This window comes from Tauraco erythrolophus, chromosome 7 (genome assembly GCF_009769465.1).
Source record: "Tauraco erythrolophus isolate bTauEry1 chromosome 7, bTauEry1.pri, whole genome shotgun sequence".
Classification (NCBI taxonomy): domain Eukaryota; kingdom Metazoa; phylum Chordata; class Aves; order Musophagiformes; family Musophagidae; genus Tauraco; species Tauraco erythrolophus.
This window is the reverse complement of record NC_141471.1, coordinates 45176421-45193010: the sequence shown is the minus strand read 5'-3', so window position 1 is coordinate 45193010 and position 16590 is coordinate 45176421. Positions and strand designations below refer to the sequence as shown.

Below are 16590 nucleotides of genomic sequence, written 5' to 3'. Positions count from 1 at the left end.
ATCCAACTTGAAAGGAGAAAAACTCTCACTGACACTCTGTCACACTCCAGTGAAAAGACGGGCCCATTCGAAACAGAGAAGAGTGCAGGTGCTCATTTATTACTTTTCGCAGATTATTTTTCTGCCTTTTTTCCTGACAACGGGAACGTTCACATCCCAGACGGAGCTCTCTGTAGTGCTGTGGGCATTTGCTGACCTAGAGTTTTATTTTCCCTGATGAAAGAGCCTAGGTAAGGAAAAGGTGGGTTCATTGACCACTGGGGCAACTTTAACAATGGAAGACATTTGGCGATTATTTTAATGGGGAATGAATATGCAAATAATTTTTTAATGATATCAGGTAGAAGAGAAAAAAAATACCTGTGCACATCCATGCCCATATGTACACATTGCAAAGATACAATATTTATGTAACTGAGTGTAAAACTGCAAATCAGCTGTCAGAAACCAAGATGTCGCTCAAATGAACACAAGTTCACAGAGAGCAACGCCACAATGTTTCTAATAGCATTAATAAGAACCATCACTATGAAGATGTCTTGAATGCAAGAATTAACAAATCACATCCATGGCATTAGTTTCCTCTGCTTTTGTGTTTACTTTATGGATCCTTAAGGTTCATCATTTGGTTCCTGATCTTTTTGACTTAAAAGTATTAACCTGAAATTAATTCCTTATCCCTTTCTCAACCCTTTTAATAAACTTTTAGGAAAAGTCCTCGATACAAAGAACTCGAGAAAAATAACGATTTCTCCAACCTCACCCATCAGTGTGTTTTCCTCTGGTCTGAATAACCACATTAACAACTGAGAGGAAGAAATTCATGTAGGTCCCTCATTGCTTTGAGTCAGCATATTTAGTCCAGCAGGACACCTTTGCTGTGCTGGCCCAACAGTACATCCTTCTTGACACTTTGCTTTCCTGATTTTACTTGGAATAACAAAGTATTTGGGGTTTTTCAGAGCTTTGTTTTTTGTTGTTTTGTTTTTTTTTTTTTTCCATTTAAGTCTGGGCATTTCTTTGGTTCCCACAAAGACTGATCTGTTCAGCAGATTTCAGAGCCATTCACAGTTCTCATATTACCAGGATACACTGAACGAAAACATCCATGAAGATTTAAGCAGGAACTACTCTATATGATGCCACATGGTTCCTATATGAGCTAATCCCACTGAATGAGCACTCTCACCTTCATGCCCTTTTAATCTCTTCTATATCACAGAGCAACAGTGTCAGCTGATATTAATTGCAGGTGAGACACAGATTATGTAGTTCAGTTTGAATTAACACTGAAGCCACAGTGCACCTTGCTTTAACATACACAAAGTTACAGAACACAATAAATTCCTTTACGTGTCCAAAAATTACTACTTAAAAATACAGAAGCAGACACAGGCTAACACTCTACTGCTACGTAAGTCTCAGACTGTTTGGGTTTTGTCTTCACCAGAACCAGGATAAGAACACCAGTTTACACTGGGTACAAATTTGATCTGACTTGAGTACAGAACAAAGAATCTATTCTAGGAACTCTTTTGGTCTTTTTGGTTTGCAGCCAACTGTAGGGATTTTATTTGTGTTAACCTTTATTTTATTTATAGTTCACAGTAATTATTTTAATTAACATTTCAATAAAAAAAAGGAAAGTAAGTGAACTTACTTTCCCCACATCTTCATTTCATGAGTTCTTATATAATATGGACTTCTTGATATTTTCACAAAAGAAAGAGGAAAAAAAAATAGTCAGGAATGTCAAACTCTTGCTGCCTTAACAGACGGCAGAAATGGCCATCATGAACTTCGCATAAAGCTTGGTCTAAATGAAAATGCTGTACTTGTTGCAGCTATTGACAAGAGACCTTGTCCTGAAAGGCACCTTGAACCCCTCTGAAACCTTGATGAACTCCACAGTTTTCTGTGGGGCAAAAGGAATGCACACAGATCATTTCAAAAATAGTCTAGGATTTAAGTAATGTATGTATTTTCAATTAATAACCTCAGTTACATTATCCTTGGGGCTAGCCCTTTAATAGAATTCAAATAGTGGTAGCCTAAATATTTATTCAGACATTCCAGAGGGACAAAACCAAGGACAGTTCAAAATGGAATGAGAGGCTAAAATCTCACACTTGAGGATTTGTCAAGGAGACAATCAGGATACCTTCAGGAAAAAAAAAAAAAAAATCTTCCCTCTCCCTCAAAAAACCCCACCACTCCAAAATACAAAAAAACAACCCAAACCCTTGATTAATCTACATGAAATGTGGATCTAGAAAGTATTTAGAGAAAGCAACACTCAGGACAATCATGACTCAGTAGGGATTTCCCATACCTGGAAAAGCATTTATCTGGGAGATTCTGGCTCATCTTTGTTGTGGGTTAGGCCACTCCGGCAAACAAACCACCCCCTCCACAGTCGTTGACTCACCCTCCCCCAGCCCCAGGAATGAGGGAGAGAATTAAAGGAGAAACGGGAAACCGGTGGGTTGAGATAAGAACAATTTAATACAGATGACTTAATACACAGTGTAGATGCTCACCAACCCCTCCTATGCGAAGCCCGTCTCGTCCCGAAGCTGCAATCCCGGACGAACGCGAGGCCCCGAAATAGAGAGGGGCAGAGAGAGAGAGAGATGGTATCCGAGAGTGGGAGTACTGGGAGAGAGAGAAAAAAAGGCAATAGAGCAAAAGCGCAGCAAGCGCAAAAGAGGCGAAAGAGCCAAAGCGCAAAAGCCCTTCTGTCCGGCTGCCCCTCACTTTTATACTGGGCATGACGCTGCATGATATGGAATACTAATTGGCCAGTTTGGCCCTCAGTCTGAAGTTCCACCACAAATCACAAGGGGAATCGTGTCCCCCTTGTCCCAGCTATGCTCCCCCCTTATCCTGCCGTGCTTCTGCACTCCGGCACACTGAAAAGTCCTTGGAGTTTCATGTCCAACCACAAACATCAACTTGCTATCAACGTTCTTCTCAGAGCGAGCCTCTGAGTAAAACCAAAACACGGAGCTCTTCTAGCTGCTAAAAAGAAGAGCTAACTCTGTCCCAGCTAAAACCAGGACAATCTCCCACAAAAGTCAGCCTGAGCAGCATACAGACTTGCTGCTCTTTAGGTTTAGATATTTTTACTATTGGTTTTTAATTAAGTCCTTTAATTTTATCCTGGACCACAAAGAAGTCAAAACTTGCTGAAAGGTGATGAGAGCTAATCCAAACCAGAACAACAAAACAGATGGAAACAGATTTCTGAAGCTACATTATAGGCACAAGGTGGGAGGACTAAATCAGGGTAAAAACATATGTAAGTTTAAACTATCAGACACTAAAAGTTTGAAGTAGCTTTCTTAGCCCAGTAGACTGAACATGAAAAATTCATGACTGAATCAAGATGGACAGGGATTATCTTTTGAACACATGCCAATGTCTTAATAGTGCAACGCACAAGGCTGCTTTTTTTTTTTTTTTCTTTTTATGTTGACTTTTTAAGCCAACTTTTCAAGTTTATTAGGCAGGAAAAGAGAGGAAGAGATAGTTTATATTTCTTTTCTCAAATTCCCTTTCTCTTCTCCAAAACTTACTTTATCTTTCAAATAAGTTTTGGGTCTAAGTCTTCTTCAGTGCAAACATGTAAGAAAAGACAGTCAGAAAGACCAAAATCCTGAAAGACAGACCGAGGTTTTGAAATGAAAAATGTTTCAAAGTAATAAAGCTCAAATGTTTAATTTCTGTGTTAGATTGAAGGAAATCTATCTCCACTGGGATGTGGTTACTAAGAATGAGATGTGTCCAGTATACCAACAGGGGACTAAGCCATCTGTGTATGTTTTAAAGAGAATTTTGGAATTCTTCTGGATGAACCATAACACCATGCATGAAAATGAAGAGTGACAGATTATGAGTATTTCAAAGATAATTATTTATATTTTGCTTGTACAGTGACACACCATGCACATTTTTTCTGCCTGTTTTCTGTAATTTTACATCTTAAGGTTGATTATCTTTCCTTTTAATGAAAAGAGTATTTTAACTAGGAAGATACATGTATAATGGTGTGTACCACCGCACCAGCGAAGACTGTGTATCCCAGAAAAATAAATGTTAATGATGTGATATTTATTATTTTCATGAAATATTTAAAAACAAAATTTTAGACTAACAAGTTCTGATGATCAATATGATCATAGATGGGTATAAAGTCCCTTTTTAAAAACCTCAAGAAAGGTTAAGAGAGGCCAAGGTTCATGTTCGGAATTTCTGTTACTCAATGTTTATGAAAATCCAGAAGATGATACATATGTAAAAGAGCAACATATTCTTGCTTGCCAAACACTCCTATTCGCTTTTTTTCCATGTAACCTTTGACAGAGTCATTGCATAAAGTCCCAAAAGATACAGTGCAACCTAACAGCTCCCTGCTGCAAAACAGAATTTGATGCACCTTTGCTGGACACACGCTAAACCAAATACCAAGGATCACAACTACACGAAAAGAAAATCTTCCAGTAGCATTTTTTTTTATTTACTCAGTGACTGTGCAGTCTATGATGACTTGTTTTCCTTTAGTTATATGAACAGTCTGACAGATTCCTGTGACAAGGTTACTCTTAAATTGATAAAAGGTTTGATAGTGTCAGAACATTTGTCAGAAATGTCTGACATCACGTGTAATGGACTCTGCACTTCAAGCATCAATGGTACTCCAGCCTGCTGTTTTAAGTGTTTGATACGCACCACCCAAAAACACACAGCAGAAATACAGAAAAGCAGGCAGGATTCACCAAAACAGCCTCGTGCTTCATCAAACAATTCTGATCAATGATTTCTCTTCCATAACCCACTTGGCAAAATGCAATTAAATAAAAAAATGTTACACGTCACTTAGAGGGTGGCCTCCTTGCTGCAATAAACCTGGAAATGGGATGGGCTATGACAAATATACATAGCTATAAGCATTTCCAGCATCCCTTGTACTTCTGAGAGAGAAATATTGTGGGTTTAGAACATTATTCCTCAGACATGCCAAATGTCAGACATCGCAAGTGACAGTTGTACTGCTGGCAGCCTTGTCACATGCTAGAGCAGAGGAAATGGGTTCAGAAGGGTTCATTTCAGGCACTGGCAGCTAGCCTAGAGGAACTAGTGTCCTAGGCATAAGCTAGCTTCGGTGAATACCTTCTTTAAATGGAGCTCTCCAAAAATCTTGTACTGCAAAATAAAGTTATGGTTTATGGATTCCAATTCAGGTTTATACCTCACATCTTGTAGCAAATTACACTCATACTTCTATGCAGAAAGCTTAAGAGCCAGCACCTTCTGCTATTTTGTGAATACGTGTCCACATGAAGTCTTTAGCTCATGACAAGACCCCAGCCACGTAAGCTGAGAGAGCTCTGTAAAAGACAATAATTTCTGAAGAGACAAATGTATGTCTTGCTCATATACCAGCAGATTGCTGCTACATATTCTGCATTTTTGGAAAAAAAAATAGTTAAGAAAGAAGGGATTTGGACCTTTATCCACCTCTACTATGTAACTATCTGCAAACATAAAGAAAACATCTTGCGATCTATTACTTTAAAAATTTACATGTTGCTATGATAAATTCTTGTATTTTCAGACGTTTAAGTTTCCCTGTATTGTCTTTCCCTTTTGCTTTGACAAATACTTCCAATATTCTGAAAAAAGACAGAACAACTATCTGGTTTCTCCTTAATTCTATTCCGCCAAAGGGTAGAAAATCAGCAAAATTAATGTCTGCATTTTTCTTAAAGAGCACCTGTTCACACAGGACCTCCATGAAAGCAAGACAAAGCCCTCTTATCATAGACCAGATTAAGTTCAGCAGAGCACGTTAAAAATTTTGCCACAGTGCCGAAAGAAAGCTCTCAGATACTTGATGTGCACTTCCCATATGCAGACAAGGGGTAGGGACGTGCTCTCTGAATTTCATGATTGAAGTAGCACTGCTTGTACCACAGCCAACTTGTGCCTCACACCATGACTGCAGCACTAAGCACCAAAGCCGTAAGGCTCCTCTAGGAATAGTTAGTTCGTTCCTCATCAGTTGCTCAGCTGAAAGCATTTGTCTGAACTTGGAAAGGGTTAGACTGCAAGAGGATGTAGAGCAAAATAGCTTTCTGAATGTCAGCAGACTACAGTCAGCTTATACCTAGAGAGGATCTAGCCCTTGAACTGGGATTATCTGTGACTGTCACAAGCAGGAAGAGTCAATGAATGTAGTTTGTGCAAGTGTCAGATAGGTACACTCACAATTCAGCTTGCATGAAATATGTAAAATCACCAGCACGCTATGCTCCTGTGAACAGTGAGTCGGTTCTACCTGTAGCAGCTTTAGTAGGTAGAAAGTCACAGGGAACAGTTCCAAACTCACATAGTTTTGTAAAAGTTCGGATATCATTTCAGTAAGACTGCTAGTTCCAGTCCTGGCCAGCCACGTCCACATAAAGCATACTTAGCAAAGTCTTTCAGCATTTTTGGTCAAAATCAGGAAAGACAGAATGACCTAAAATTGTAACATGTCATTAAATTGTTACTCCTATTGCAAGCTTCAAAACAACAGCCATTTGGATTCAAGTCAGTTGATCAGCCCAAGACTCTTCCTTACTTGACTAAACTTCATTTATTGATCCCTATTGAACTGTTGATTTGTGATGAAAAACATCAGAGATGCTGTTGTCTTCTGCAATAGACTATTCTATGGAAAAAGCACTGCATTTCTGCATCGTAACAAGGGTGGATTTTTATTTTTCAAATCTCTCCATGTTCTTTTTTCAACACAAAAAGCCATATTATCCTGAATTCCAGCTGGACGATCTCTGGTTGGAATATCAAACTGCATTATTCCCCTCCCACATATCATCAATAATAATCAAGACTTTGGAAATCCAATCAAGTTCTCATTTCTACTCGTACTACCCACTACATTCAGTCGAGCGAGTAGGGGTAACAGGGTGCAACATTTTAGGAAACCATTCTGTTGACGATGTGTGAGGAGCAAAGAGCTCCTTCCTGCTGCCTCTCCAGTTTCAACAGTAATAAAACACAAAAAAACTGATATTTATCCATACGACCTGCAAACATGACTCTCAAGATAAATAGGGAGGTAGAAAGTGCTACTTTCTACATCATCAGTTTTAAGTGGAACTGCAGTTAATTAGATATTTACTATGTGGCCACCTTCAGTGGGTTTCATATTTCTCAATCTTTGAGCCTGGTAATGTGCAACACAGCAATCAAAAGATATGACAAATGACTGAGGAAGGAACACCCATGTTTTGTTGTGCACCAGGTTATGATTCACAGATCATTGTAACTATAAAGTCTGCCACAAGGGAGGCTTTCTTGCCATACAAATTCTCCTTTTAACATAAGAAAGAAACCAGATTAAGATAAACATAAATCTATGTGAAAGCCCTCACCTCTCCATCCCCCAAAACTCATTACCAGAAGGTTTTCACCAGGCATTAATTAGCTGTCCAAACGAAAAATATAATGGTTAACCTTCAAGCGCAGGAGGCTTCTGATGTCTTTTTGTGGACATACAAAAGTGTAAACCGAAAGGCCACCTTTGACGTTTTCCTACCCAAAGACACTGAGTATTTTAAGTGCACTTACGGCTGGCACAGCTTGATAAGGTCCTGGTCAGTGGTGCCGGGTGGAAGGCCTCGAATGTACAGGTTGGTTTTACTCAACTGCTCTCCGCTGCTGTTGTTGCTGCTGTTGTTGCTGCTGTTTGTGCTGGGGCTGGGAGGAGCCATGGGGTGGGGAGCTGGTGCATAGGACTGCTGGAAATAAAAAAAAAAACAAAACACACAACGAAAAGGATGTTACTGGAAAACAAAAGCATGGCAGACTCATGTGCTTTACCCAGGTAACTCTAGAGCTATGCATTGAGGGATGCTTGTCCTGTGCTCCCTGCCCCACCTCCAGCTGCCCGTGTCCTCAGCACGTGTGCCCACCCCAAGCCAGCAACGTCTTCCAAAAATGCAAAACAGGGTTGAGATTTCAGGTTTAGTCATGTCTATGAAGTGCATTATTTTATTTTTTTGAATCTGGAATTAAAGTAGCTAATTATGAGCCTATTTTATGCAGATCATAAAAAAAGCTCTGAAACGACAGATACTTGGGAGTAACTGGTATTAAAGAAAGAAGTTAAACACAACATGCTTTAAGAATACTCTAAGACCAAAATAAGAGTATCTGGCCAAAGGCATGGGAGCTGATGCCAGAAGCCTAGTAAGCCTTTTCTAAACATGAGGAGCATCCGGCACACTCACAGTCAGGTAACAGAGTTAGCCTGACAGGGGGAAAAAATCCAAAGTACCCTGAAAATACTGTCATTACGGATGTCTTTCACGATAGAGAAAAAGGGTTTGGAAAAGATGATCAGGCTAGAACCTCCTGCTCTCAAAACCTTACCACAACCCACACACAACTGAGAAACATCACTTAAAAAGGGAAGCATTCTCACAGGGAAAACAACACACTCCGTAACTCCCTGGTAAAGACACGCTATGAAAGACGACACACGCAGGCTATAAGAATTACCTAAGCACCTCCGATCTCAGGCAGCAACAGGGCATTTAAGCTGCTGCAACTATCCCCAGCTCACTGACCATCAGAGTATTTACTCACAGCATAGAGTGCTTGTCAGGAAACAGAGGAGCAGTTGGAAGGAGGAGGCCATATCCTGTCACCGCTGTGAACTGCGCAGAAAAGCTGAGATCTAGGGGAGAAGCTGGAGAAGCCGGAGGATGCTGTGGGCCAAGGCTCTGGCTACACAGCCAGAGTAACTACAGTCAGAGCTCCAGGAACATAAGCATCTGCTGAGAGGAGGGAAATCCCACTTCCACAAGCTGATCAGCTCATTCTGCTAGCAGTATGCACGGTTACAACTGCAGGTAAGTGCTGGGCCAATGCTAAGTTAACTGTGATGTGCTAATGGACCAATAAAAGCAAAACATATACAGTTTTCACTATAGTAGCGATGTCACTTTCGGGACTTCTAATATGCTCATTCTGGATTTGGCCTCAAACAAACTAAATATTTAAGTCTGTGAGTAATTCTGATCACACTAATCAACTGCCCCTTTCATTTCAGTGGCCCTACTTTAGTGCGTATAATTATGCACACACTAAATCAGAGCCTCAGTAGATGGATATTTTTTAATTAGTAGCTCTAAACTCTTTCAAACTACTCCCTTTACCTAGAAGAACCAAAAAAAAAGTTGAAGAACATAAAGGGACCATCAGTGATAGGTGAAGCTCAGAGGCTTTGATGAAATACATAAAACAATACGCTTGCAGCAATTCTTTCTCCCCAGTTTCTCCCATTTTAAACAGGAGAGGGGAAACATATCATCAAGCATGAGGACATCAGAATTCCTCTGTAATATAGCTTGGTTGACTCAAGTAGGACCCATTAAAAGGAAAAATCAGTTTAATAGACAGTGCAATTGCCATGCTAGCAAGTAATGACATTCACTCTCATCTACAGTAAAAGAGAAAGGGCAATGAGCTTCCTTTCCCGAGTATCTGTGTAGATACTTTTGCTGACAATCAAAAGCACTTAATGCATACGGATCATATTTCTCTGCACACGCATTTTATCACTGGGTAATCCCCACTCACCCAAGCTTCAATGTCATTCCCAGAAATAGAGAGCTGTAGCAGCAGCCCTGGGTAGCAGCACAGGGAAAGGACTCAGCTGAGCCCCAGTGCCGGCGGCACATCCTGGAAATCAGCTCCACACCACAGCCATGACATCACTGGTAAAACTGGAGGTGATGGTAACATCCAACAAATACATTGACATGTGCATCTTAAAACATCCTGGTTGAATACTGATTTAAATCTCTGGGCACTCCAGGGCAACAGCAGAGGTAGATGTGACTGCATTTGGCTTTAGCATATCAAGAGCTCAGGAAATATCCTGTGGTAATCTTGCACGTTTTGAGCATTTGTAGTGTAAAATTAAAATAAATAAATAAATGAAAGATTTTTAAAAGGTCAAGGTAACATTCTTACTGTTTTACTCCACACCTCTAAGTTTACACTGAACGTACATTAACAACGTAAAGCAAGGACAGAATTTTCTGTAAACCAATAAAGTGCTATGTACTTTAATTATTAATTGTTATTATTATTTATGTCTTAGCAGGGGATAATGAGTAAATGGCCTATTCTCACACCAACCTAATAAGCAAGAAAAAAACAAGTGGAAATATACCTTTGAAATACAAAGAATAATTTTCATTCTACTATAAGATCTTTATCCTCACACAGAGGAAAGCACTGGGGGCCTAATTCTAATTTAAGCTTAAGACATTTCATCCCTCTCAACCTGCTGAAAGGGGACCTAGAAGTGAACATGAATTACATTTACACTGATTTTAAGGCCACAGCTACTAAAAAACCAAAAAGTCCCCAGTATACCCAGAGAATTAGGCCATGGAAGAGGTGGTCTCTCAGGCAAGAGCTGCTCAGACAATAGGCACACACAAAGTCCCAGGTTCACAGCAGCATCCACAGAGATTCTTTAAGGGTAAGCAGAGAGGCGGCCGTACTCTGCTTCGGAGGATGCTGATCAGACCAGCAAGCACTGCTGTACTCCAAACCCTCCTCACTAATAAATCTCAGCCACTGCAGCGCACAATAATTTCCATGCATATCCAATACCCCAAAATACCATCCGCAGAAAGATTACAAAATTGCCTGTACTAGGGCTGATGACATCTTCTGGCCACTTGCCAGACTAAAAGCTTCAGGTCAGAAGAAAGCTTTGAATTCTTGTTTCCTGAGCCGACAAGTCTATGACTGATGGCAGAAGTATGTGTTTTGCCTCCAAATGAGCAAAGGGTCTGGTTCGTTAATCTCCACATAATAACTGGAGCGAAAAAAAATGAATGGCAACCTGATGATGATCCCAGATATGGACCACTTGCTACAGGATCCTGGAGGATGCTGAAGGAGGGTATTACCTGAGGAGCTGCGTGCACACCCAACGGCAGGAAATCTGGCCCTTGTTTGGACCTCGCCCCCCCTCCCCGTGGCTGGGGGCAAAGCACTTAACTTCTCTGCCATGAGAGCCACAAGGAGCACCGCCTTCCAGACTGGCTCAAAACACCCTGCCCCCAGCTGTAAAAATCTGGGAAAGACATTTTGCCAACACAGCCGAGCGCAGGACTCGCAGCGCTAGGAAAAAAAGTATTAGGCAAAATGGTTTTGAAGTACATGGTTTACTTCAAAAAGGAGCTGGAATTCAGAGCTAGCTTTGCCGTTAATTTTTCAAACAACCAATGCAACCAACTCATTTTTCAATTCTCATGCTTCATTATTCAATGGGGAGTGTGGGGGGAAGGAACTGGTTTGTAGATCATTCCAAGCAGCTTATTAATTTAGCATGGCTGGCTAATAGGATTTGTTTTCATCTTTGAAAAATGAATGAAATTTCTTCTTTTTCATTATTTAAAAGTAAGAAATTAATGTGCTTAATTCTTATTCAGTCTCAGAAACACACTCTTGTGCTTAAACTCTACCATTGTGCTCTCTGAAACAGCGTCCCAGGCAAGCAAGCAGCTAAGAATGAATAATGAGATACCTTGGTCCACCTTACTCAATAATCTAGAAATGCTGAACCAGAAGCCTCTTGGTTACTAAATGAACAACAATCCTCCTTCCAACATCCAACCTCCTCATGCAAGAACAGTATTTATCTTCCTGTGGCAACCACAGCACTCTTACGTAGTTTTTCACTTGTTGCAAGTTTAGTCTAAAGCATTTTTCTTTCAAAGCAAAACACTATTTAAAAAGACAAATTTCAAATATTTTTTCACATACAATTCCTTTTGGATGGGAATCACATGCCCCAGATGCCAAGTATGTAGAGCCTGCTTTATTAGCAGCAGCTGGCTCCTTGGCAGGCTTCTGAGGCGGTCGGGCTTGTGGTTTTGGAGTGGCCTCAGAGCCTAGGATACAGCTGGACAGCTATGCTAATGGACTAGCCAATTTGTTTGTATTCACCTTTGGCCATCCCAAATTTGTAGTCTTTTATCCACTTGAAAGTAAGGTCTTGGAAAGACTCTCCATTAACACCGATACATTGGCTTTTCATATCACAGTGGATATTTTGAATTAAAAAAAAAAAAAAAGAGTACAACACATAGCCCTACATTAAAACATGCTATTTAAGCAATTGTGAACATACACTATCCATTTCACTCTGAACAGAGCGTTTTCCAGCTGCTAGATTCATCTCACTTAGAGCCCAATTGCTACGCAATTCCCTCAGCTCCTGATTGAGAGGATAAAATAAGGTAAGGTAAATACAAATAAGTTGCGCAAATATCAGTTTACAGCTCACACTAGCAAAACACTGTTCTCTTTACACCCTACTGTACAAAGGAGTAATTTTTGAGAACTGGAGGGCCAATTATAGTAATGATGAGAGGATGCCACCAACTCACCAGTTTGTTTATGGGATTTTGGAGCTGACTGAACAACAAATCTCATATTAAGCAAAAGACAGTCATCACAGTTGCAGAGAAAACAGAGAGGTATGGCAAATATAATAAAAAGAATTGGATAAAAGCTACAGCGACTCTTCTGCCTTCAGCTGGCTTCCTCGGTGAGGAGCAGCACTAGAAAGCAAGCTGAATTTCTCATCCATAGCTAGGTGGAATAGAAAAGCGAATGAAAGATGAACATTGAACTGGCAACACAGAAGCCTTGTGTATTTTAGAAAGGCTGCAGTTACAGGAGCTTGAGTCATAATTTTCTTCCAGAGTTTGCAGGGCATTCACCAGTCTTGCAGAAGCCATTCATGACTATTGTCTAGTTCCTATCTGGCCAACGAAGACCTGGAAGACAAAGTTCCTCTTGGATGCTTCACTACAGAGGCAGATCTTCCTCTAGACATCTAACATAAAACAAACAGATGTAATAGTGCACATATTTTCTAACCTCTCTGCACAGTGACAAAGCTTCCTGGACTGTTTCTGTAGAAGCAACAACCCACCACTTGGAAACGTTTCCCATTTGTAAAGGAATGGCATGTAACAATGTAAGTAAACTCAGAAGACACAGACAATAAGCTTCAAAGTCTGTTCCATCACAGCCCTTTCAATGGGGAAAGCCAGAACACACCTCAAGAGGATTTTGATTTCTCTAAATCACTTCCAAGACCTTTAAAAGCCATTTGCTGGATATAAGACGTCCAGTGAGTCAGAGCTGTCGGGTTACGCTCCCTGTACTGCCACTACATCACTGTGCTACCCCAAGCAAGTCATTTAGATTCCTCGTGTCTCAGTTTACCAATCTGTAATGATTCTTCCTTACCTTTTCAAGGCTTATATCATGTTCTGTGATTACTGGATGAAAGACACTACTGAGGACTGCAGTATTACTTAAAGATTGGGAAAATATTACTAAAATTTAACTTAACAACCAAAGCTATTCCTAATTCTTTTGCAGATAAAAATGACTTTTGCATACAATGATTTTTCTACCCTGTATCTAAACTAAATGATAAAAATAATTTTAAAGCTTAAATAGAACGCCAATCCAATCAGCTTCCTCCTTAAAAATAATTATTTTTATTTTATTTAAAAAAACACCTTATAATTATTCAATCACAGTGCTCTCTTGCTTATGGTTTTTATAAACATTCAACTTTTTTTTTGTTTCATTCTATTCCAAACGGTACCTTTAGTCCATAGGAAAAGGTATCATTGTGTTTTGCTTACCCTTTCTTTTCACACAGAAAAAAAAAAAAAAGATCACTTGTGAAAAATGACAATTATGGAAAGAAAAAAAAAGTCCTCCAATAGGCACAGTAGTCATTCAACAGTCAGATTAAAATTGGCATTTGATGGGTCGATAAGATACTTTGAGATCTTTGTTTCACACACAAAGCTGTTGAAACTAGTAGGCTAAATACTCCTGGGGCTTACAAGTCCCTTGAACCCGGTAAAAAGCACAGGAGCTCCATAAAGCAGGAGCTCAGGAAGAATTTGGCTCCATTTATTCTGTTCTAAAATACTTCTCTTCCAAATCAGAACTGCCTAGCATTTAGCACTTTCATAAGAACCTAGAGGTAGACAATACGTAGAAAGCAAGGGATCCAAGGGAAGAAAAGTCCGTCCTTTATTGGACAGGACCTGCAAAGCACGTCTCATTTTATACAGTTTTGTGCATTAAAACAAACCAATCAACTTCAAAAGCAAATTAGTCAGGCAGAAAGCAGCTTATTTTGAGGTACGATGAAGCTTAAATAATAAAGAGGATTAGAGCCCATATCACTAGGATAGACTGATGGTCATCTCACCTGAGGATAAGCAGGCCCCCGTGAGAAACCAATCCAAGACAAGGGAACGGTACAGAGATGAAGAGCATCCTTTGCAGACTGAGAATGCCCTGGTCACTGCTGCCCCCCTCGGTTTTGGTCACTAAACAGATGTGAGTTGCAGAGCCACTAGCCTCAGCCCTTCACCCTCTCCTCTCTACACGTTGTTATACCAAAGATAAAGCCACTCATTCCTCATAAACAATTTTCTGTTTATCTGTTGACTGCCTGTCGCTCGGGACTAAACTATAGTAGCTTTCCTGAATTCAGGAATACCCAGACAGGAGAGTACAAATTAGTTCTTACCACTAAAAAGCCAAAGACTACAAACAAGAGCTCTGTCACCAAATAAATATTTTCCAGAGTGGAAAATAACCTTCACAGCCTTGTCTTCTCCCATTTATTTCATGGCAGGAGGCTCTCATGACAACCCATTCCTGTGGCATTATTTATTTCTCAGCAAGGGAGAAGAAGAATTCTTTCTATAGATAAAGTATTTTGGCACTTTGGCAAACTCGTAAACCATAACCTATATTCTTTGACATAAATTAGTGTTATTGCTTCATTATCCAATCCATTCATATTTTATTGATGCACTGAGACTAAATGTGAACAGAATCTAGATCTTAAAAATACTAAATCTGGGCAATCTGGACAATAAAACATTGCAATTCCTGTAATAATATTTTAGAGCACAGATCAAAATATGACAGCAATTACTGCCTGTGATACAACAACTTTGTGGTAAAAAAAAAAAAAAAAAAACACAAACAGGGAGAAAAATAACAAAGTTAAGCAGAAATTATTATTTGTGTTTACATTTCTATGTAGCAAATTTTTGGACTACAATCATGAGTTGTCAGTCCATTTGAAGGTTAAGAATAAAAATGCAGATCAAAAGGCTGATACTTAACTTTCCAAATGTTTGCAAAAACAAACACATTCTGAGAAACTAAATTTACTCTCTGGGTATTTGTTTACATGTGGCAGACTAAAAGTGTCTTGGAAATGAGATGTAGGAGGCACGTGCTTCATTGCATTGCTCTTCTGCACGCAGTCTGCACATACCACAGCATCAACAATGGTGAAAGAACCTGAGTATAACAAAAGCCCATCACATAAAACTGAACTTAAAGCACAGAACAAAACCAAAACATCGATATCATCTCTTTTCTCTGCACTTGAGAATTTGGCGAGCAGAGATCAGAAGCAGATGTGTTTTCATTTTGCAGAATGAAAGCCCAACCAAAAAGGTTTCTCAAAATCCAACCCAGGTTTCCTCAGCTTTTCTTTCTTATGAAAAAAAAAAATATTGGGAAATCTGCCACTGTTGTCATGAACATTGGTGGGGTAGAGAAACCAGAGGTGGCAGAGCTGCCCAGGAACAGCTGCCATCATCTCCCCACGTTAGCACAACAATCTTTTGTAGATGTATACAGGGAACCTCTGCCACCTCCACCCAGTGCTATATAAAGATGAGCTGTGCCTTCTCTCCTGTGGCTAAAGGAATCCGTAGAACACCGAGTTTGGGAAAGGTTTGTCCCAAAGATAACAGTGTGACACCATCAGGATATAATCTGGGGCATTCCACAATAGCCGGAGTTTGTGCTTTCTTCAGGGCCCCTCGGGCGACAGCAATGCACTGCTCCCAGGCCAGGGGCCAGAGGATGCCCACAGAAGATATGAGCCACCACAAACCTCACATTTTTGCTTCCAGTACAAACTCCTCTAACAAGTTCATGATAGTAAATAGCTTTTAAAAAAATTGCCCACACAAGTCATTACAGTTGATACCTAATTCCTTGCCTAGGAAGGAACCAATCTCGTAGGACTGATGTCTGTAATATCATTTTAAGGACAGTCAGAAAGCCCTCTGACAGTAAGCTGATATAGTTGGGACAAGCATCCGATGGTAGCAGTTAGGATTTAGGTGTCAGCCTATGAGGGTAGTTGGCCAAGGCGGTGCTGGGCACCTTCACGCTTGTGACAGCCCTGAATCCTGCACTGCTGAAGTCTGAGGGAGGCAGGGAAGCCGGGGGGAACATCTGGGATCGCCACAGGCAGCGTGCTGCAGGAGGCAGTTGGTTCCGAAACTCCACAATAGGAACTTCTCTGTTGCATTCTAGGTACTCCTCTACATCCTTAAAATGAGTTGTCTACATACAAGAGAGTTTTATAATGAAGTCACCATTACACATGAGCTAGGAAACTGTTTGCAAGCCTTAAAA

At 40.2% G+C, this 16590-nt stretch overlaps 1 protein-coding gene across 2 annotated transcripts in view; it reads right to left on the bottom strand.

Moving 5' to 3' along the window:
* The window catches only part of RBMS3 (RNA binding motif single stranded interacting protein 3), a 721097-nt gene that overhangs the window by 345166 nt on the left and 359341 nt on the right, over nt 1-16590 (bottom strand). For both annotated transcript variants that reach the window (XM_086614511.1, XM_086614510.1), the window contains one exon: nt 7636-7805. In XM_086614511.1, coding sequence (XP_086470637.1) covers nt 7636-7805 — 170 coding nt within the window. The remainder of the gene's footprint in view (nt 1-7635; nt 7806-16590) is intronic.